The sequence below is a fragment of the Styela clava genome, chromosome 8 (assembly GCF_964204865.1).
Source record: "Styela clava chromosome 8, kaStyClav1.hap1.2, whole genome shotgun sequence".
In the NCBI taxonomy this organism is placed as follows: domain Eukaryota; kingdom Metazoa; phylum Chordata; class Ascidiacea; order Stolidobranchia; family Styelidae; genus Styela; species Styela clava.
Genome location: NC_135257.1, coordinates 22203857 through 22228034, shown reverse-complemented (window position 1 = coordinate 22228034; position 24178 = coordinate 22203857). Strand labels below are relative to the sequence as shown.

The 24178-nt window shown below is 35.5% G+C and overlaps 1 protein-coding gene across 18 annotated transcripts in view; it reads right to left on the bottom strand.

Annotated features, from left to right (window-relative positions):
• The window catches only part of LOC120325662 (C4b-binding protein-like), a 52474-nt gene extending 29215 nt beyond the window's left edge, over positions 1-23259 (bottom strand). For 8 of the 18 annotated variants that reach the window (XM_078115370.1, XM_078115373.1, XM_078115368.1 and 5 more), the window contains exons 1-9: positions 23057-23258; positions 20128-20295; positions 18989-19168; positions 12670-12774; positions 11459-11632; positions 10449-10532; positions 2500-2679; positions 1276-1386; positions 579-717 (exon numbers count right to left, since the gene is read on the bottom strand). In XM_078115370.1, coding sequence (XP_077971496.1) covers positions 579-717; positions 1276-1386; positions 2500-2679; positions 10449-10532; positions 11459-11632; positions 12670-12774; positions 18989-19168; positions 20128-20295; positions 23057-23102 — 1187 coding nt within the window. In that variant the 5' untranslated portion in view covers positions 23103-23258. Of the gene's footprint in view, positions 1-578; positions 718-1275; positions 1387-2499; positions 2680-10448; positions 10533-11458; positions 11633-12669; positions 12775-18988; positions 19169-20127; positions 20296-23056 lie in introns of all 18 variants that reach the window. The other 10 variants (XM_078115362.1, XM_078115366.1, XM_078115363.1 and 7 more) reach the window with 3 other exon arrangements.
• Positions 23260-24178: the final 919 nt, after the last annotated feature.

Sequence of the window (24178 nt, the reverse complement as noted above, 5' to 3'; positions counted from 1 at the left end):
TTGAGAGCCTTCTAAATCAAACTTGTTTCTGTCCAGATTTTAGTATTTTATATTGCCGCTCTAAAATCTAGATTCAGGTTGCTTGCAGATGCACTTCTTTCTTTATCTTTAGCATTTAGTCGCCGAATAACTATTTCTTAATGGTTTCACAGTTCCGTATACAAGACATATATATGTTGAGGGAAATATGTGATTTGAGGAGAATAATCTCCGACTTAAAGAAGGTGTTTACGATCTAAATAACACCTCGCGCTGACGAAAACAATCGGCAATTTAAACAAAAACTTCCACTATTCTAAATATTTCTTTTGTTCACATTCAAGGTATATTTTATAAGTAAATCAAATTGAAAATGTTTGAATCTAGAAACCTGCTCGCGGGCCAGATGAAACGTTGCCACGGGCCGGATGTGGCCCGCGGACCGCAACTTGCCCAGGCCTGATCTAGTCCATACACTTGAAAACAAATTCCTGGCTAAATAATCCCATAACCAACATGGACCGGTATATAAAATTAGGCGTCTTCTCATCTTTCTTCTCCCCCTGGATAAATTTGAAAATCTTATCCCATCTACTCACGTTTCTGCTCCATTGTATGCGTAAGCTACCAGTTCGTCTTTTGATGTCCCTTTTATGGCGACACTCATGCATTGTTCATCATTCCCAGCCAAAGGCAAGGCCCCGGACCGGATTTTACCATTACCAACGAGTGCATAGCCTGAAATGTATCGGAAATAAAAGAATTGCTATTTAATGAGCGAAGCCACGTGGACTCACTCATAAAAAGGGATTGCGATAACTGAATACTAGACTATTCTGAATACATTCTAAAAATTGCCAATCTGGAATTCGGTAATGCGGTAGTAGTAAACAGAATTTACACTTGGTTATAAATTGATAGCAATAATGAGATTTATAGTCTTACTGCTTCTCTGCATCTCAATGGCAACTCATAATTTCGCTCAAAGAAAAGTCTCATCTAAGTGAAAGCACATAATTCACCATGATAATTCCACACAGTTTCAGTAACTGTTTTCATTTAAGCGAACACAAGAGATCAGTATTTTCTGAGTGCACATAATCCAGCACCATATTTCTATAAAATTAGTTACCATAGTTACTTTATAATTTCTAAAGCTCTTTGCAATTGAGTTGTCATCTGCAACTTTGCTCAAAGATGAGTCTCCTTTATTTAAGAGTAAGTACATGTTAGCTTGCTTTGAGAAACTCATAAAAAAAAAAAAAAATCAAGTCATTTATTAATATAAAACTATACCTGGTAAGCCCGTACTGTCCGGATCTGTGTATGTTCTAGCAAACGTTCCACTCACAACCGTGTAGCCACATGTAGAAGTGGCTAATTCCTCAAAACCACATTCAATAGCGACTGAAAAAGGGGAGAAATTTTAGGTCATTCTTCGGAGGTCCAGCATACATGAAGCTAAAAATGAACACTCTAGAACAGGACCGCGGACCGCTGTGTGTGAATCTAATATTGACGAACCCCCATCTCAAGTCGTATCAATTTTTGTGCCAACGAGGAAAAATAATGTTTCCATAGACGAAATAAAACTCATGAACGTCTGAGCCATTACAAACCTACTTTGAATACTGGCAGCAGCAGGTCAACGACATATTATCAAGATCATGATTTATTTGTATATATTTCAGACTCTTTTCTTATCGTCATGGACTCCAGTTTGGGAAACCCTGTTCTAGAACAGTGGTTCTCAAACAGTGGGACATGCTCCACAAGGGGCATAGACAATATTTGGAGGGGACATGAAACTTGATAAAATAAAATTATTTGTTAGTTTTGATCTTGCTTATAACTTATATTTTGGATATTTACGTTTCCTCCACATACTTTTTAAATTTAATATGAGTCTGAATTAGTCGTAAATTTTTCTGGGTACGCAAATTTATTCAGATAGGGGGGAAAGGGGGGCAGTTTGATGTAACGATTGGTTGTAAACGATACCTCGTTTTCACGATTTTGAATGCTATTCGTCAGTTTTTTGTTGTGTTTTGGAAATTCAAGTATGAATCATCATTTTGCCTTATTAGAAGTTGTAGTTAAATTCCAATAATCAAAAATTAGTCTAGATATAGCTGTGATAAAAAAGGCCAAATTTCTCTATCGGTACGCAATGTTTTCTGCGAAGGATGCACTCGTACACTCTTGCGATGTGCTTTCGGCGAAACTGTTGCTGCGTACTAGGGTTGCCAACTATGAAGGGTCTCAACAGCTCGATAACCAGTTTTGGTTCCCCGCGGCTTCCCTTCCCCAGTAATTTAAATATAATTTTTCTCTATATTTTTGCATGTTTTTTTTTTGTTTAGTTACTGGTTGGAAAAAATAAACTTGACTTGACTTGACTCTCAATAAAGGACATAGATTACCGTCATCATTTATTTTGTAATTTGCAGGAAAGAACAACGTAAAACAATGAAAAAAAAAACAGTTTGATAAGATCATAGCAGTTTGAAAAACACTTACCTAAACATGTTGGTACAGCCCCCCAGCTTCCATTTTCGTCGCAAGTTCCGGTGTTAGAGCCTTGCATTTTATAACCTGTGTCGCATTTATAAGTCACAATCTGATTATACTCCAAGTCAGGTGCGGTCGATGTGTCCACAGTCCCGTTTTTAGGAGCTTTGGGTGCTTGACAAGTACGTACTGTAACAAAAAGTATAAAAGTCGTAAAAGCGTTAGTGGGTAAATTACAGGGCTGACCATTTTCAAATACTCGATGAATTCAGAATTGAATTAAATCTTAAATACTCTCCCGTTGTCCGGAGCTTTTAGGTGCTGGACAAGTGAGTACTGTAATAAAAAATAAAATAAGTCATAGGAGCGTTTTTCAATAGGGTAGGAATACAGACTATATTATTCAGTGTTGTTTCATGGGTTCCACAGGTTTCCATTCAAACCCCAAAGTCTATATCAGGGCTACTCAACTGGTGGACCGCGGTCCGAATCCGCACCTTTCGAGTATTTGATTCGGACCGATTCTAATTCTTTTTTTCAAGCATTAGCACTTTTTTGAAGTTTTCTTTTATAAAATGACATTTATAGTTTTGAATATAAGGATGCCGAAATATAATTTCTGGAAAGACCCAAATAATTTTGAAGTTTTGTATGCGGATCTTCGGTAAAAATAGTTGAGTAGCCCTGGTATAATATTTGAATTGTTTCAATATAATCAAATATGTACCGGTATGTAATCTACGCTTCTGCAACCGGGGTGAGATCGTGGGCAGTAAATTCGAACCAGAGTTTTTCTACTTTTAATACCAACATACTTGAGTCTAATGCTTTTAACTACCATGCGCACTTACACTAGTAAACACTCAAGGGACGATATTTATTGAGTCAACATTTCGTGGAATTGAGTGTTGATTTTGTATAACGAGGAAGAAGTGGTGCAATCTTAGTTCAAACAAACATTATCAGTGATTATCAAACAGTGGGCGCGCCCCACAAGGGGGTGTAGATAATTTTTTGAGGGAGCGCGAAGCTAATTAGAAAATAGAAATATTTGTTGGATTTGATCTTGCCTGCCTTTTTTTGGATATTTACATTTCTTTAGATAAGATATAGCCATTGCTGTGTTCTGTGTTATGTCATAAAAAGTCAAATGGGTCGCCATAAGCTGTGGTAATAAATAGTCCCAACTCTAAAAAGTTTGGGAACCACTGGTCTAGATCAATCCGAAGATAGAGTTATGGAACTATTCAGAAATAAGCCTCTCTAGACATTACTAGAAATTAAAAATGTTTTCTCAGATAAAATTGTTTTCAAAGTCTGAATTCAAACAAAAACTTAAAAAAACAACGGTTATTATTCAGAAATATTCTAGAACTATTCTTTCATGACCGTCTCTAGATATTATTGGCGATTCAGAATGTTTTCTCAGACGAAACTTGTTATGACAGTCTGAATTTGTTTAATGACTTTAGAAGCAACAGCCCTTATAAATCATAATATTGACGTTGATAGTGATGTTTGTCATTTCGTTGCGTAAAGTATCCTGAGTACATAGAAACGAGTTTCGTTGCCAAGACAAGGAAATTTATGACCTAGTTGACAGATATGTATTTGGAATTATATTCTCAGAAATTTGATATATTATGAACATAGCTTGGATTATTACTATAATGAATTGTTGTGGTTTTTCAAATAATAGATAAAGTTGTAACAGCTTTTATAAGACGACATTACAACACAAATACAGCTGCTTTCTGGTGGGACTCATGAATAGCTAGCAAAATATTAGCCAATTTTCGGATGCAACTAAAAAGTAACTATTCTATGTTATTCTCGAAATCAAAGATTTGAAAAAAAAATGTATTTATTAATTCAGATTTCCCCAAAATATTTGATTAATTTTGGACATCACTGTTCATAAAGTCTTGTTACAATTTTCACTTTGTATGAAGTCAGTTCTCAATATATCTTAACCAGGTTTGTTTTATTTTTTCCAACAAGCTTCCTTCATTTAATATAGCTGTAAGGGCGAACAAAAAATATACAATATCGATAAATACTCTTTCAATTTGAAAAACTTTATGACTCTACGAACACAATGTATTTCCTCTACCAAAAAGCATCAGACAGCAAATATTAGAATTTGTCTCCTACAATTATGTGATGTCAGCATGAGTCACAGTTTGTGTTCAAAGAACTGTTCCATTCTCAATTGTTTCACAAACAAAATATTTACGCAAACGACCCCCAAAGGAGACAAATTCATTAATAAAAGTTTGTTCAGAGCAAGGTCACAGGCTCTTGGATGTTTAAAATGAGTAATTCCCTTGAAATTCCGGCACTCCAGAAGTATGTGTATCAATAAGGAGGTAACTAATTCTTTTTGCCTACTTTATATCAAGTTGTGTGCAAGGACGAAAACCTATGGGCAGGGGGTATATTCACTTGACTAACACAGACAGTCTCGATCTCGTAATAAAACTAAAATAAGGAAAATCGAAATAAAATCATGGCCTAACCCTAACGAGTACACATACTACGGGATTACCGAACCCCCCCTTTTGATTTTTCTGAAAAGTGAAAAAGTTGCCGATAACACGTGCAATTGCCTTCTGCTAAAATCGCCGTTCGTTTTCATCAACGCGGCATGTTATTTATGCCGTGAACGCCCTTTACATTGGTGTTCTCTTTAAATCACAAATTTGTGCCGTGGGAACAATGATAATTATTTCATTTTTGTACCCGCACGGAAATGTGAAAACTGAAATAGAGTGCAATTGCCTTCTGCTAAAATCGCCCATGTTTTCATCAGCGTGTTATTTAGGCCGTAAACGCCCTTACCTCAGTTTTTATTCTTTCTAAATCATAAATTTGTGACACGATAAACATGATAATTATTTTATTTTGGTACTTTGCACGGAATTGTGAATTCGTGAGTTATTATACGTTCATCGGTGGCGAGGTTCTACAGACAAAAGAAGGAGTAAAACCGCGATCTAAATTTGATTGAAAAGCGGCATCATAAAATACTGAAAATAAAACCGTAAACAATATAAGTTTTGTTGAGTCCCGCGACAGTCTAAAAACGCTTTTCTAGTCGCAAAATCGCAAAATTTCGTGTGCCTACGGCGCACATGTTTGGTCGCTGTTCAGGAACATACCGTCACTAAAATCAAAACACGGTTAATTGTGGGTGGGATTCGCCTTTCATCCATTACTTTAAAATTGTCGTAGAAAATTTTCGTGTTATCATTAAACAAGGTTGAAAACGCGAATTTTTCCCGGTTTGTGATGTTATATAAGATAATTAATCCGAACTATATCCATCAATTTTTATTGTACTGAAATAAATTTTACTCAATGAGAATTTACAGCAGATTTACGGCTTTTTCAGGAGGTTTTATCTTTAAAAATAATCGGAGTGTCAGCATTGTGATTGAACTGAGTCAATGTTACAAGCACATCTCAAATTTGTCGAATTTGCAAAATAGAAAAAATACGAATCAAAACAATATATGATAGGCGACGGGCAGTTACCACAAATTTTTATTTTTATGTCGGCCGAGGTATTTTAAAATTGTGAAATGTAAAAAATGGTTTTGTTTTGTCGACGCAAACGCTGGTTAAATTGAAGACAATTAAATTAATAAAGCAAGACATTTTAAATATGCCCTTATCGGTCACGAATTGATTACTTTGCACAACAGAAAAATCCTTTTTCGTTGTAAACGTCGGCTCTTTTAACAAGTGGCGTAATCGCGGCGATGAATATGTATTTTTGATTTAACGATATACTTCATATGCATTTTCATTGTACGAAATAAAATTGTACTTTTCGGGATTATATATCAGTTATTGAGATTTTTCTAACGGCGATAACGAGTTGGCAAGATTCCAAAAATTCCTATTAAAATTAAATACACCGTTTATCTCATATTTTTATGTCCACCGATCGCCGTAGCATTTCAGAGAACTAATGTTTTAATTTTGACGTAAGAAGAAGCAACCGCGAGTTACGTTGGACACAATTAAACTAATATATAAAGACATTTTAGAATTTTGTAGTTGTCAGAGATTGAATATTTCACGCGACAAGAATAATCATTATACGCTGAAAAGACGTCCCTTTAACGAGCGCGTAATGCGAAGACTGTTACAGACGGCAATGGGAATTTATGATTATGAAACCCCCCCCTTTTGAAAATCCTGGCTGCGCCTGCTAGCACAGGTATATATCTGAGGTGACAACAACTTATCCTTTTGCAATACTTTTGTGTTTGTTGACCCGTGTGCATATAATGCAAGGATGCTGTAGCAAGAGTGAATGCTATTCTAAGTAAATCGTGAATCTCGATGCACAAATATATTTCTTGCAGGACCAACTACTTATCCTCCTATGCTTATGCGCTGGTGGAGCCGTGTGCATATAATCCAAGAATCTTTTTATTATGGTCTTGTGCTGGAGGTCTGTATGCGTATAATGCAAGGATCCTGTAGCAGGAGTAAAGATAATTTCTTGGGAAGTCACACCATGGTCAGACGAAACGTTACAGAAATATACAGGGTGGCCCAAAAGTAGGTATATAGATATTAAACTATTTTATATGCTTTGAAGCTACTTGCAGTTCACTTTAAGTTACTTGTTAAGTACCACGAAAATTGCTTATTTTTTTAGATAATAAATCTAACGTGTGAACTTTACAATAGTTTTCTAGCTGCTTGAAAGGTAATAAAAAATAAATAAAATAACTGTATACCTACTTTTGGGCCACCCTGTATATTTCTGCAACGTTTCGTCTGACCATGTATTTGTGTTAGTGTGCGGCAGGACTCTTGAATTCCATAGAACAGTCATCTATTATGACAGTGTTCCCCAGCATTTTATATAGCTTGTGGCCCCCTCCCAGGGGCTTTTAGAACTCATGGCCCCCTGTTTGTCATTACATTAATATATAACATTATTGTATCATACGCATACGACTCTATCAGCACATAAGCATAGCAAAAGTATCTGGTCTTACAGAAATATACAGATATATATGTCAGTGTCTTGGGAGACTTTAGAATCCCTTAGACAAGTTATTTTCACTCTTTCTACAGCATTATTACATACACACCCAACAACCCAAAAGCATAGACGGATAAGTCAAGGAGAAATATATTTGTGTAAGTGCGCAGAAAGACACCTTCCAATACAATGTTACGATATTCAATATTATAGAACTCTGAATAGCCTATTCCAGTGGTTCCCAAAATTTTTAGAGTTGGCACCCACTATTTATTACCACAGCTTATGGCGACCCATTTAACTTTAATAAAACATTGATGGAGGAAACGAAAATAAGACCTGGCCTGAAAATAAGACCTAATGTGAATTTTAAAAAAGATTTTAATTAAACTCTATACCCTTAAAATAATTTTAAAATGTGTGGGAGAGGAAAGGTTCAACGACCTGAGGTAAGTTGCAGATTACACCACTATTCAAGATTGTGTGATGTCACAATCACAATTAGTGGCGCAGCCAGGAGCGAAAGACAGTAAACTCGAATGAGCCAAGAAAGAACGGTGTGCGGGATGGGATGGAGCGCTCAATCCCTCGGTGGCGGGCGAGAGAGTGCTGCGTCGCCGGCATCGGCGTCGAGAATAGCCGAGCCGAAAAGAGTCGAGTGACTGCACGTGAAAGCATACTAACCTAACCCTAGGTAAGGCTTGTAAGAGCGAAAGACAGTAAACTCGAATGAGCCAAGAAAGAGCGGCGTGCAGGATGGTATGGGATAGAGCGCTCGACCCCGAACCCCCCCCCCCTTTTGAATTTTTTTGAAAACAGAAAAAGGCGCCAATAACGCATGCAATTGCTTTCTGCTAAAATCGCCGTATGTTTTCATCAAGACGGCGTGTTATTTAGGCCGCAAGCGCCTTCTCGTTGATATTTATTCTCTCTGAATCACAAATTTGTGCCACGGGAACAATTATAATTATTTTATTTTTGTACTCGCACGGAATTGTGAAAACTGAAAAAGCGTGCAATTGCCTTCTGCTAAAATCGCCGATTGTTTTCATCAGTGTGTTATTTAGGCCGTAAACGCCTTTACGTCGGTATTTATTCTCTCTAAATCACAAATTTGTGCCACGATAAACATGATGATTATTTTATTTTTGTACTTTGCAAGGAATTGTGAATTCGGTGAGAGTTATTATACGTTCATCGGCGGCGAGGTTCTAAAGACAAATGAAGGAGTAAACCAGCGATCTAAATTTGACTGAAAATCGACAATATGAAATACTGAAAACAAAACTGTGAACAATAGGCTATAAGATTTGTTGAGTCCCGCGACAGTCTAAAAACGCTTTTCTAGTCTAAAAACGCTTTTGAAAATCGCAAAATTTTGTGTGCCCACGGCACACATTATGTTTCCTCGCTGTTTAGGAACATACCGCCATTAAAATCGAAACACGATTAATTGTGGGTGGGATCCATTACTTTAAAATTGTCGTCGGAAATTTTAGTGTTATCATTAAACAAGGTTGAAAACGCGATTTTTTCCCTGTTAGTGATGATATATAAGATAATTAATCTGAAGTATATCCATCAATTTTTATTCTACTGAAATAAATTTTACTCCATGAGAATTTACAGCAGATTTACGGATTTTTCGAAAGCTTTTATCTTTAAAAATAATCGGAGTGGCAGCATTGCGATTGAACGGAGTCAATGTTACAAGCACATCTCAAATTTGTCAAATTCGCAAAATAGAAAAAATACGGATCAAAACAATATATAATAGGGCAGTTTACCACACTTTATTTTAAATTAATAAAGCAGGACATTTTAAATATGCCCTTATCGGTCATGGATTGGTTACCTTGCGCAAGAGAAAAATCATTTTTCGTTAGAAAAGTCGGCTCTTTTAACAAGTGACGTAATCGCGGCGACTGTTCGGCGTGGATTTCGAGGCGGTGAATTTGTATTTTTGATTTACTGGTATACTTTATATCTATTTTCATTGTATGAAGTAAAATTGTACTAAACGTGATTTTATATCAGATATCGAGATTTTACTAAAGGCGATAACGAGGTCATAAGATTGCAAAAATACGTATCAAAATTAAATATATCAGGCAGCTTATCTCATTGTTTTATGTCCACGGCAGTAATGTTTCTATTTTGACGTAGAAAGTCGAGACCGCGAGTTGCGTTTGGGACAATAAAATTAATATATACGTAAGGACATTTTAGAATCTCGTAGTTGTCATGAATTGAATATTTTACGCGATAGAAGCTGAAAAGGCGGCTCTATTAACGAGCACGTGATCGCGGTGACAGTTACAGACGGCATTAGTAATTTCCGATTTTGAAACCCCCCCCTTTTAAAAATTCTGGCTGCGCGCCTGATCACAATTATGATATTTGTCACATGATTTTTGTATAGGAAATAAGAATAAAACCAATGGATGTTGGTTTTAATATAATGTTTATTAAAAAATCTCGTGATTTTCTACAATGTAATTTTATTTTTGATAAATGAACACAAAAGACCTCTTCCAAAAAAAACATAGCGTTATTTTTCAAAAGACAATAAATCTTAATCCTGTCTAAATTTTGGGGAAATACGGTAAGAAGTGCTGTACAGTGTACAAAACTGCTATGCGTAAAAGACCCACATGGTCATTCTTTGTGTGGCAAATTTTTATTTCTTTGAGAAGATCATAAAAAGGAAACTTTCACAGATTAGAATTCAAATTCAATTTCTTTTGTTTTTTTTGGAAGATTTACGTATTCGAGTCGCCACCGATCCTAATAACCAGTATATTTAATCAAAGCTTTCTACATCTTTTCACGACCCAACAAGATTCCTTAGTTTGGGACTGCTGGCCTATTCCATTCTATTTATTAGGGTGGTCTAAAAAGAACCTGCAACATAGGACCTGCCAGATTAGCACATCAAACATGGACTTACTCTTGCAAGTTGGCGGGGCTTCCTCAGGTAACCATTTTGCATCAGCCATGCATTTCCGAGTCGCTGTACCCGAGATGTCATATCCTGAAAAATAATAGTTTTGTGTATGAGTAAAAATATATTGAGTGAAATCCTATCCAGTTTCTAATCCAGCAGTTCTGAAACAATCATGAACACTGGTCGATTACAGCTTCCTCCACCATCAAGTCAATGCTTCCGAAAACAAAATACCTAACTAATTTAATACCCTACATAGACTGGTAACCGGACGACGGGCCGTGGTTTTCCATATGATTGATAGGCGTCTTATCTCTTTTCTCTCTCCCGGGATAAATATGTAAACACTATAATATCGGGTACTTTTGTTCAAGCTTAATATATCATAGCTGTGCAAGCTTATCATGAAAATCTATTTATTAGTGGTAGATAAATTTATAAGTAAATTCAGTTTCAATTCAACCATAAATAAATTTAATACTCAGCAAAATCATCATGCAAATTATGACTCATCAGAAATTCCTGTCTAAAACAATGATGAACACAATCATGTCGGGCTGTAATTTTTTCAAAGAAACTATGGCAGGAAGTACGCATCCAGTAACAAGAAGTTGAAAAGGCAAAGTCTATCAGAAAAGCAGAATCTGCAGTAAAACCAAATTTCTAATGCCAAATTATGAGAAATTACTTCTTTTAACATTCTGTCATTTTGGACTGGGTGTTAACTCAGTATAAATGTAAATTAGTAAATGCCCATAAACATAATCAACTAACTCCCAACGAGTCCCAAGACACATCAACAGGAATGAGCTCTCAATTACATAAGAGCACAAGACTACTTCACCTTCACAGCTGGTTGGTCATGATCAGTCATCTGTGACTGATGACATCACAGATCATGCTCAGCCATCTGAGAAAATGCTAGTTGCCAGAAATACAATAAAGATACATTTAATGCCAGTGAAGGAGTGAAAAATGAAATGTAGGCCTATTGAAATAAGATGAATCCTCACCTGTGTTACAATAATAAGTAATAGAATCGCCGAATAAGAAACTCGTTCCTGTGTAGGCACCATTAGAAATTGTTTCAGGGGCTCCACAATTCTTTCTTTGGCAATAAAAATTGATAGGCGACCACTCATAATCAGTTTGACAATTGATCATAAAGTTCCCTGCCCCCTCGTAACCTTTAAAAAGAGATTGATTTAGTGATAGGGACCAAGAGTGTAACGAGAATATTGGTCAGAAACCGAAGACTTATCGATCGAAAGTTAGGGGATCCCCCCAGCGCTCTTATTCCATAGTGACACCTTGTGTCCCATCACTAACGATAACTCGCTAATTATATGACATAATTCGCCCAAAATCAATAGGCTTCTGGTCCGAGATATGATGAATGCACATGCAAAATCTGGAGCAGATTCAATCTCGCTTTCGTGAGATATCGCGTGCATCTAACAGACTTACAGACAGACAAATACCTTAATACCAAATACGATTAAAATCGATAAGTAATAAATTATGCAGATATTGCCCGGAAAGATTTCTGGCATTTTATTAAAACATTAGCTCATTATATATCAGTGGCGTCTTATACAAAGCCTTGTTCGAAGTGAAAATCATTTAATATGCTTCAGGCAGCATTTTCTGTCCCTCGTACCCTTTATTAAAAATTGATGGATTTAGTGACACAGATTATAGATCAGACGTGGGCAAAATACGGCTCGCGAGCCAAATACGGCCCGTTGGGTAATTCAATCTGGCCCGCCTGATGTTGCAACAACCAAACCTGAATCGAATTTGGATATTTTAGCTAATATTAGCTCATGAATTTGTTGAGATTGCGGTTATATTTTTAGTTTTGGCACGAGGCATATTGTTTTCCACTTTTGCTTTTGTAACATAATTTGCCATGTAATAATTATTGTAACGATCGATCTTATCTATATGTGACTTGACAAACATCACGGATCATTCAATACTGTTCCAATTATGACATCACACAGGCTGGATCAGATTGAGTCACGCATGTAGTTCATTTCTAATTCAAGCGCCCGTGCTTGAATAAGGGCCGGTTTAAATGAGGGCCCAGTTAGTGAGTTTGGTTAAAAAAATATGGGCCCGGGCTACAAAACGAGCAAATACGGTACTTGAGTTATACTGTATGAGTGGTCATGACATGTCTTCAAGAAAATCTCTAAGAAAAAAAACTCGAAATATGTACCTGTGTTGCATTTGTACGTGACCGTTTGTCCAGGTTGATAGCCAAGAATGTCAGGATCTGTGTCAGCATAGGCGCCATCAGCGCTGGGAGGTAGATCACAGCCTCCTGAAAGATAAAATAACATTCCAGTTGAAATGCTTTCCACCTAACTCAGGGTATAAGACAGGTCCCTGGGAGATAGAAATTGCAGGCTACAAATTCCATACCATGTATGTTCTTTACGCAAAAGAATTTATGTGTAGAATAAATTATATTATAACGTTACACGAATATAATTCACAATGTGAATCACAATGATAAAATGTGATTCATCATTCATCCATTCGAAGACGGTTTAACCATATGGCGAACCACGGCATCTTGTCTGGTTACCATTCCAAGTCGGGTATGAGATTAGTTATATTGTTTGTTTTTCGGAAGCATGGACTTGGTGGTGGAGGAAGCCGTAACCGACCAGCGGTTACGTGAACCATCCAACGACGACAAGGAGTCCAGCAATCCTCTCGCACATAACCATCCCTGCATGGGATTCGAACCTGCAAGCCCACGCAGAGTAATAAAATTCAGCAGTTTTCAAAAGTATTCCTGTTATTCCTGTTCATACAATGTAAAGTCATTTAAAATCTCTATTACAGACAAACTTCATCAGGGAAGGAGAAATCAACGCAATTGAACCACTATCTCAAAGGTACAAACACTCTTTGTATAATAAGGGCATGAATATCCCTGTCCGGCAAACAGAAATTTTTTAAAATTCAGCTTTTCTCGTCCATCACATCTGAATGCCTATTCTTTATCAAACTTTTTCTTATCAATACAAAACAAAGTCATTTCAAATGTCTATTACAGACAAATCTCATAGGTGCAGGAGAGACCAAATTACATAACAACCTATAGGATAGGATAGGAGGATAGGATTTACATATTCATCCCGGGGGAGAGGAAAACCGATAAGATGGCTTATCCATATGGCGAACCACGGCCTCTCGGCTTAGCCCGATGAGCCACACCGCCGCACGAATGATAAACTTATAAGACGCAATTAAGCTCCTAACCTAGTACACATATTACATTCCGATGTCCGCCATCTTGGTTCGCATACTTCGGGAGCACCCTCATTATATTATATACGGTGTCCATAAAGTCTTAAAATATTTAAATTGCAAATGGAATTTATCGATACTATATATTGTTTAGGCCCTTACAGATGTACTAAATGAAATAAAAATCGTTGGCGCAATCCGTTTGGAATGCATTCGTCCACCAAGAAAAGTTTTCTGAAAATCGTGTATATTATTATTTAACAAACAATTACTGATTACAAAACAACAAACCTGGTCAAGATTTATTGAGAATTGACTTTACAAGAAAACTGAAATTGTAAAGGTACTTTATGGGTACCCTGTATAACAATCGAAAACTTAATAAATATGTGATTTTCTCGTCCATCATGGCTGACTGCACATCTTATTATCAAACACACTCCAGCACTATCCATACAACACAAAATCATCGTTGTTTGCTCAACTGAATCAATAAAAGTTCAAACGACTTTCGGTTTCAACCAGTTTTAAGATCTAAAACAATGGTCAGCAAACTTTATGTACCAATGGGCCAAAATACACAATGAAAGCTGTGGGCAATATTATTTTTGTGTATAAAACATGCTAACATATGAAGTACCTGGTGCAAACTGAATTTTTTTAGATTTCTGGCAACTGGCATTTCCCCAGATGGCTGAGCATAACCAGTGATGTCATCAGTTACAGATGAATGATCGTGTTTCTAGACCGAATTTTTTTGATGATTTTGGGGGGCTGTCTTATTTCATTTTTTCTTGGGTCAACTCATTTTTCGCAATACTTTTCAAGCATGATTTGTATTAACTTTGAATGTGGGTTGGGTTGGTATATTACATAAGGTATTCGACACTAAAGGGTTTGCCAATCATGGCTACCACTTATTTAATTTACTTTGTACGGCCAGTTGCACAGCTTTTCGAAAGTCTATACCAGAGATGAACCTTTTTCTATGAATGGGTTAAAAATTATATTTTTATCGCGGAACAGAAGAGAGTGGGTCACAAAAATTTCATTCAATGTTTGTATCTATAAAAAACTTCTGAAACAAATCTTATAAGCTTCTGTTGGTGCTGTTGTAGTTTTGGGCTTTACTTATGCAGCACTTCTATCAGGGACTTTTTATGGCACTCGATTTATGAAATTAGAGTACGAAACACACAAATGAATAACCAAAAAGTTTAGGATGATGCAAACTATTTTACGGTTCCAAAGAGTTTGAAGGGAATTCCACTCTGATAAAGTTATATTTTTTGATCAGCTTTCAACCACATTAAAGCACTTTTACACTGCCCAATTGTTATTTCAGATTTCTAGATTTTTATTTCAAGTCTGAAAGATTTTGTTTTCTTAACAGCATAGTAGGCGAGAAACTAATAAAATGCAAGGTAGCATCTATTTCTCGTATAACTTCTGAAAGTCTGCAGATGCACTTCCGAAAGAGACAAAACATTGCGAGAAATGAACATCAAATGCATTGTTATGTCATAAACAATGTCAGAGCCAATAGATGAATAACGGTACACAGCAGTGCGGACATGCGTCCAAGATTGGGGGTTTCGAAAATGACCATACCGACCCAGAAATTAACAATTTGAACAAGAGCGATCGCAGCCCTGACTGCCCAATTGATGGTACATTATTATAGTTCAGTTTTTGTTGGATTAATTCAAGGTTGGTTTTATCTATTTTCATCACTGATATGTTGGCATTTTTTTCATTTTGTTCGTGCCTTGGCGGGTCACTGCTGTGGTCTTTGGGAAAATAACAATCGACGCCAACTCTTCAATCGTTGAATAAATTTAAAAAAAGGAAGATCAGACATAACGGTTTACAATGATTTCAACCTGAAGCCGCTACATGGATAATATTAAATATCACAAATGTGTTAAATTTTAATAAAACAGATTCTTATCAAATTTCAACTTATTGGCTCAAATAATATTTTATACATTTAAAAACAAAATTATTAGTTGTGAATATAAAAGTAATTTATGAATATATCTTAGTAATCAATGAGCTATTACTCACTAAATATTAAATGATCAGATCGCCAAAGTAAAACCAAATTAGCTGTGTCACAATCTTGAAATTGAATTTTTTATTATCTGTCATTACAAAACCAAGGCCATCTTTTGATCCGAGTTTTAAAGCTGTAGCTGTTTTAGTTTTGATTTTAGATAATGCTTTATGTCTATTTTAAGGTTTGGTTGTTCAAAGTGAAAATAACGAAATGCGATTTTCACAAAAGCTCAAAATGTGGAATGAGCTACCGTAATTTCGTTTTACTGTGTTGAATGTTCAATTGAGCGAGCTGTTTCGACGTTTGTTCAATACAGTCTGTAACAAGCTTATATAGGAAGCTAGAAATACGTATTTGCTTCAAGATTTTTTTTAGACAACACTGCAGTTTTATCTGCCCAGCTTGAATAGGCTACAAAAGAAGAGTTTATAAGCCTCTAGGCATCAATAGATAAAAGCCTCAGTCGGTACAAGCCTAGGACATTGAAACTTTCAACTTGAAAGCACAACCCAAAGCTATTTCTATGGTTTTTATTACGGATATTTATAGTCTGTTGTATTCACAATACACGCTAAAATCTTAGCGAAATAATTTTCAATAAATAAAACTTGATCTTTTATCATTGTAGTGTGTCATGTTTACAATAACAGCTCACAATATTAAATCTCAATAAATGTATATAAATATAATTATGTCTGGCTGGTTTATGTCAAAGACCGCCAAAACTAATTTATGACTCAACATTCCAAAAAATGTTTTTCAAATATAAAATATCAGAATTAAATTATTACTAAGTTTCTTACAACGAATATGTCCTATTTCAAAATAATTAAGAATGTGTTATTTCATTTTCAGGTCTCATTTCATAATATACCCAAAATGTGTCCTAATTTCAAGATGTCAATAAATTTATAAAAACTATTTCCTTGTATTCAAAACAAAACCAATAACCTATTCCATTAATGTGGATTTAGATTAGTAAACTATTGAGTTTTGCCAGTGGGAAATATATCATTTATGGTGATTCAAATATACACCAGAATTTCATGCTCATTTCAAGCTCTGCTCAAGGTCATAAAATTGTAGCAGACAGCTGCATGGCCAACTCAGCAAATAAATTCCCTCATTAAATATTAATAGCTATGGTGGGCCCTTGTACACACAGAGTTTGAAATGAACTCATTTTTTTTTACACTTACACCAAAATCATGTGACAAAACACTCCCTATTAGTAATGGCTGTTACTCATAATGTGTAATGAATTGTGAAGGAGTGACTAAATATAGAATGGAATTATTTTTCATATGCTAACAAGGAAATAATAAAAGTGTTAGCCAAAGGCGAATATTAAACTATTCCGAATACATTCTGAAATAGTGAATATAATACTCTAAATATACTGTACACTACTATAAGCCTTACTTAATAAGGTTTTGTTTGTGCTTTGGATTTCATAATCAGTTTTTATTTATTTGTTTTTATCAATTATTTTATCGTCTATTATGCTGATTATGGAGTTGAAATAAACTTATAGCCTACTTTTGTTCAATAGTGGACTTTGTACAGACCATTGTGAATTCATACAAATCATATTTAAATATTGAAAAAGAGTTCAGATAATCATTTATTTGATTAATTTTTAATCATTTGCAAGGAATAACTCACTCTTTAAATACAATCTAAAACGAAATTTTGTAAAAATGATATTGCATTCTTATTAATTGGGCCATATTATGTTCAATAGTCAAATTGTGCATTGATGGAAATTTGAATCCGCTGATACTGAATTTTTAATAAGATAGACATTGATTTTATCAATTTTCATTATTTACAGTGTATACATGCAAAACTACTTAAATTAACTATTACAAATTTTTGATTTTAGTTCAATTCGCAAAAATATTATCATTGAGTGATTTAATAACATTGCATACATCTAACTGATTCTCCTATCCATCTGCATAACTGTGAGTGACTCGGCAGTGACGCACATTGTGCTAAGCGCTAGGAATACGCTCGCCACCGCACCTCTTATTACCCTGCGTGGGTACGTAGGTTCGAATCCAATGTGGGAATAATTATGTGCGAGAGGATTGCTGGACTTTTCGCCGCTGCAGGGTGGTTCATGTAACTGCTGGTTGACTATGGCTTCTTCCACCATCAAGTCCATACATCTGGAAACAAATAACTGACTAACTAACCCCATACCTGACGTAGACTGGTAACCAGATGAGAAGCCGTGGTTCGCTATATGATTAAGTTAGCCAGTCTCATCAGTTTTCTCACCTAGTGGTGTCATTATTGCAGATAGGATACTGTAGCAAGAATGTAAAGGCTACATTGAATAGTTCAAACGTATTACACTCCCAGAAATTTTATTGTTTTGCTTTTCCTCTGACTTAAGTCACACTTCCTGAAACAAGCATTCTCTAGTCACAGTTGAATTACCATATGTTCGACTGAAGTCTAGGCGCTCCAGAAGTGTATGTACCAATATGGAGGTAACTAATTTTGTTCGCCTACTTTACATCAAGTTGTGTAAAGGGACTGAAACCTATGACTGAAACACATGAGACAAACACATTAAACGGTAATTCAAAAGTTGCCAAAACTTAAATGCGGTGTAAACATAAATGTTATAGAATAAAACCACATAATGTATCCGACTTATTCTATCCTTGTTATGATTTCGCTAAAATTGAACTGTTAAATAGACTCAAGGTATGGTCATTGACACTTTCGCTACAGTGTTCATATAATTAAAAAAAAAAAAATTTATGACGCTTGAAATTTTTAATGACAGCTTTGTGATATTATCTAAGATTCCTTTCGGTGGTGAAAACTAGCAATTACAAAAAATGAGAATCGAGAAATACCGGACTCAGGGATAAGAGCTTATAGCCAACAGATTACAACAACTAAAAATTCTTTGGAGAAACAAGTTCTAGAAATTTGAAGTATCGTATATCCTTGTATATAAGCCAAATTTAAAACTCAAAAAGATGTTGCCAAGGTATCGACTTATACACGCATAACTCTGATCGCACTTAAACAAAATGACATTATGCTAACTTAATTCCAACAGCTACAACTAATACGGTGTGTTATGATTTGTAGGGTCGGCTTCTATGCGAGTTTTTATAAATTCTTCATTTTATTGATGGTCAGCTTGTATGCGAGAATGTGCGATAGTAAAATTTACACAAAAAATACTCACTTGTGCAATTAGTTTGAACGTGGCTCCATTTCCTTGTAGATCTACAAATTCTTTTTTCTATCCCTACTCTGTAATATCCACCATTGCAAGTATGCTTGGCTTTAGCGCCATATTTGCGGCCATCTGGCATCGATACGACTCCATTAGCCAAGGTGCCGGTTAGGTCAGGACATTCAGCATCTGAACAAATGACAATTTTTCATTAAATGATTTTGGGGGCAGGGCAAAATATTTTGAATAAGGGAATAGTGAATCAAATATTAAAATATGGGCGCTCAAGAAGTATGTGTACCAATATGGAGGTAACTAATTTGTTCGCTTACTTTACATCAAGTTGTGTAAAGAGACTGAAACATATGGGTCTAAAATATTGGACAAACTATATGTGAATAAACACAGCGCCGAGATTTTTTGTTTGTACAGATTGTTGTTGTCAGCATTTGCATTATTTCTAAGTTGTTGGCAGCCAATAAGAACATAAAATTCATGCATGGGTAGGTGTAAGTTCTGCAGTGGTGGTCATCTATTCTCTAATTTATTGCCAATTTCAGACATAACAATATGCTACACATGATAACAATATGGTTCACATAAATTAATATACAAATATGCTGGTGGGTAGTAGAATACTCTAGGCTTATATATTAGAATTTGTAAAGGCATAATGGATACTTGATTGATACAAAATTATCCGAATACAAGTAGTACTTTTGTGAATAGAGTTGACTATTATTGTAATATCATGGTACCAATGACAGAAAGCGTCAGAGAACTCCTTCATATGGTCAATTGTACAAAGTGTACAATTTCAATAAATTTACTGTGTCATAATTTGCTATAGTTTTTTTTTCGATAGCTATAAACTATCAATTATTTTGTGTACAGATACTGTCGGTTTGTGGCTTCATTCTGATATTTCTATTGAAGCTTATTCCCTATTTTATTGGGTTTTAATAAACTAAAACAAAAATGTGTCAGGTCTGATTTTAGAATGTATTCGGAATTCCAGATTTAGAAATATTATTTTAGAATGTATTCGGAATAGTTTAGTATTCGGAAATGGCCATCCCTGGTTCGTGCTATATCAGATCCGAGTCATATTTATTATTATTAACATAGTTATTAACTAGTATACCTACCGGGGTTATAACATGACAATCCACACTTATCATCGCACAGGCAAGACTTGTTGCCTGTACAATCCGCATTTATTAAACATTCTTTTCTGCACTCTCTGGTCGGATCTTCTGCTATAGCAGCGGCCTCATCCCTTGCTTGACAATCTTGTGAAGTTGTCAGGCAAACAGCTTTGAATAAAAGGAATAGTGAAATTTACTGAAGTACACACGATGGCCTAGTGGTTAAAGAATTGGACTTAAATGTGACATACTGGCATCGTAGGTTAAACATCTTGGGTTTAAACCCCATGTCCACCACAATCACAGTCTAACACGGGGCTACTCAACTGGGGGCCGCGGTCCGAATCTGGACCTTTCGATTATCAAATTTGGACCGCAGCTGCTTCTTGATTTTGAAATCATCTTTTTTTAAATATTTTACAGTTGTGATGCAATGCATTTTTCGCTAAACCACTGAATAATATTTGAGACGCAATAGCATTATATGTCTCACCGAAAATCGACTTACTTGATTAGCTCCCTAGCATTTCAGCAAGGTGTCAATGGTGATGGCGTAAAAACTAAAGTTTAGCGGTCGGACACACTGTTTTACAGATTTTTAGACATCATGGGGAATAATGGGCATGCCATTCATTAGTTTTAGGTTGTATTTTCAAAATTTAAAAATAGATCAAGTACCTCAAATTTGCAAAATCTCTAACAGTTGTACAGTATGCTCGTACTACCTAGAACCAAGGGTGAAATACTTGGCAAAAAACAAAAAAAAATATACTTTATTTCTCCAACAACGGACAAATATCGGTATATTTGTTATTGCACGTGAGGTCGAATCATGAATATGGACATCGTGGTATATCTTGATGTTGATTAGAAAGAAAACTCGCCTTCCCCGCAACCAATAGAATATTCCACATTTATTCAGCAAAGTCAGCGGTCAGCTAGCTTGACAACTAAAGCCTTGTCATACCTTTACCAATGCGTGATAATGGGCATCGTTCTTCTATTTTGTTGTTAAACGATGCATTTAAAGTTATGTTCGCAGAGTTAAAATATAATTTTTAGAATGACGCATTTAGAATGGACCGCGGCAATTTTCAATTTTTGTGTACAGACCTTTGGTAAAAATAGTTGAGTAGCCCTGGTCTAACAAATTAGATAGTATACACTAAACCAAAAAAAAGTCTGGACCTTTAGGGAAATAATTACCTTCTAACCTCTTATATAGGTCGCGGTGGTCTGATGATAAAAGTGTTAGAACTTATTAACTATGCTAGTATATCAGGTTACAGAACGCTAGACCGAAAAGAAACGCAGTTAATTAATTTGATTTGTTAACGGAGAGACATTATTTTTCAGCCAATATGAAAAAAAATCATTCGAGCCAGAATCGTCCCTGGTACTGATATCTCTCGTACAGGGAAAGGGAATAAAAATTATGTATATTTGTTCCACCAAAACATTTTCTGACATGAATTGAAAATAAATAAGCATCAAGGAGATTGCCGACAAAACAGATGCACTGGATGCGGTACTAAGAATAAATATGAATGAATTAGCAACAAAATAAAGAACCAGGTGTGGCAAAATATTAAATGGTTGGGCAGAAACATCACAAAAAGGTTAATGCCTAAGAAAATACTGAGACAATAAATTTGCTTTGAAGCTTTGGTGAGACATGATTTTCACCTCATTTGGCATATCATCCCATATTTTTACTCCCTCACTTAATGAGCAATTTTGAGTTTTGGATTGAGATAAACAAGGTAAATATAGAATTCTAACAGCCCTATTTTGAAGCACTTTCTTTCTACGCTAAATTGATTTTTCAAAGTAGTTATATGACGTTGAGATCTCATACCACACACATACTCTGGACTATTCTAGGTGTCTCCCCAGGACAATTCCAAAAATTTTGCATGTTGTGAGATGCAATATATTTTTACATTGCCAGCAATATGTTTTGTAATATTGTCAAATGAGTTGCTATATTTTGGTTGGAAAAAACTGCATAAAAATTCCACACAAGACTTACCTAGTAAGTACATAGTAAATATAATGCCAACAATGTGCATATTGTATTTGAAACTACAGGATGTGATACTAGTAACTACAAAAGTACAAAATCAAGTAAATGCACCTGTGCAAGATATGACACCACCAGAGGGACCTACAGACTATGACTCTCGAAAAATGCTGTTATACTGCTACAATTATTTCATAACGACTGTTCTAAACACTGCAGTCCACTTTCACATCACATATTCTGCACGTAACAGCATAGAGATGGCTCATCCAAAACTGAAAATTACAGTTCCTGGATTTTTTGTGACTCTACGGGACATGTCAAAAGTGCGGCCCTGGGGGACAAATTTGAAATGCCAGTTAACATTAACTAATGAGCAAAGTTAATTAGTTTGCCTGACACACAAAGAAGGTGAACGAAGGATTCCATTCCAAAATTTTTCTTTGTAAAATACTGAAATCTACATTGCTAAAACTAAAACACTTTTTTGTGACCCTACAGGGAAATTTTCAATGATACTATTCAAAACGAGGAAATATGACACGATAAATGAAAAGAAATTGCCTACACTGGGACGTGACAAGTCCAATGCATCTATTTAAAACTAAATGAGTGTATCCAACAATCAGAAACTTCGTGTTATGAGTCATCACAAAACATGCCAGTTACATTAAAATTTCTACACTTCAGTCCACTTTGTGCAAACCACTTCAAGATGGGTGAAATTTAACCTTCTTGATAAAATAAATGCAATCTAATGACATTCAAGAATCCTTTTCCATAAAAAAACGCAAAACAATCATTAATGTCACTACACTTTTAAAAAATATTTCAATCCCACAGCTGCTTGGAATGACCCTTAATACTGTCATAAATTGAGGTTATAATATAAAACATAACACTCACCACATATCAGTATAACTACAGCTACAATCTTCTTATTGTGCAGCATCTTACTAATTCTACAAATAAACCATCACAAATAATTCCAAATTTCCTTGGTAAATCCAGACAAGTCAATAAATTCCCTAGAATGAAAAAGCTGAGGTTGCAAAGATTTTGACTCCCGTTTATATAGTATATTATGCTAATATACTGTAATGTTATATAAATATATTCACCTGATAAAAAAGAAAAGAAGCAGTCTGGAAGCGTGTTTTGATACAGTGATACATAGGCATAGGTATTTTGAACCAAAGTTACCCCAGTCCACACTCGCTCAGCCCACACTCAGCCTGACGTCAAGGGGTTAACCAACTATTTTACCACTTTATAAACGTTAATACATAAAAACTTGGTGGCTATGACAATATAGAGACCATATTGGATATACACAGCACAAATGCAATACCAAGCACGGACCAGTTACCCCTAGTATGGCCTGTCAAAAACGAGTGTGGGCTAGCGTCTCACGAGTGTGGGCTAGCGTCACACGAGTGTGGGCTGGCATCCTACGAGTGTGGGCTAGCGTCACACGAGTGTGGGCTGGCGTTCTGACACTGTTATACGGTAAGATAAGGCATCCTAAACGCTCACAGATAACTAAATTACATATATCCACGTTTACCTCAGCACCAGAACCTCTCAGAGTCCGGCAATTGATAGCACAAAATGGCCACAAATGCCGGGAAAATGATTCAAAATCAACTGAACAATAATATCTCTAACCAGTGTTACCAGATATGACGGTAAACAAGCCTGAATTGACCGTCGAAACTTAAAAATAAGAAAATTGAAATCTAAGCTAAGTGTCTGTTCTTTTTAGGAAGAAAAATGTAGTTATGAATAAACCATAATTGATTTGCACAAATACATCTTGTACAATAAAGAATAAACATGATGAAAACATTTCACCAGCAGGTACACATTGTCTAGAAGGCTTTTGATGTCAAAATTCAACAGTTCATCGAAAAGAAATCAACGAAATGTTTACCACGGAATTAAATTATCATAATATACAGTATATGATCTTACAAATTTCAAAAAATTTTACCGTAGAGAAAGACTTCAAATTTAAAATCAAAATTA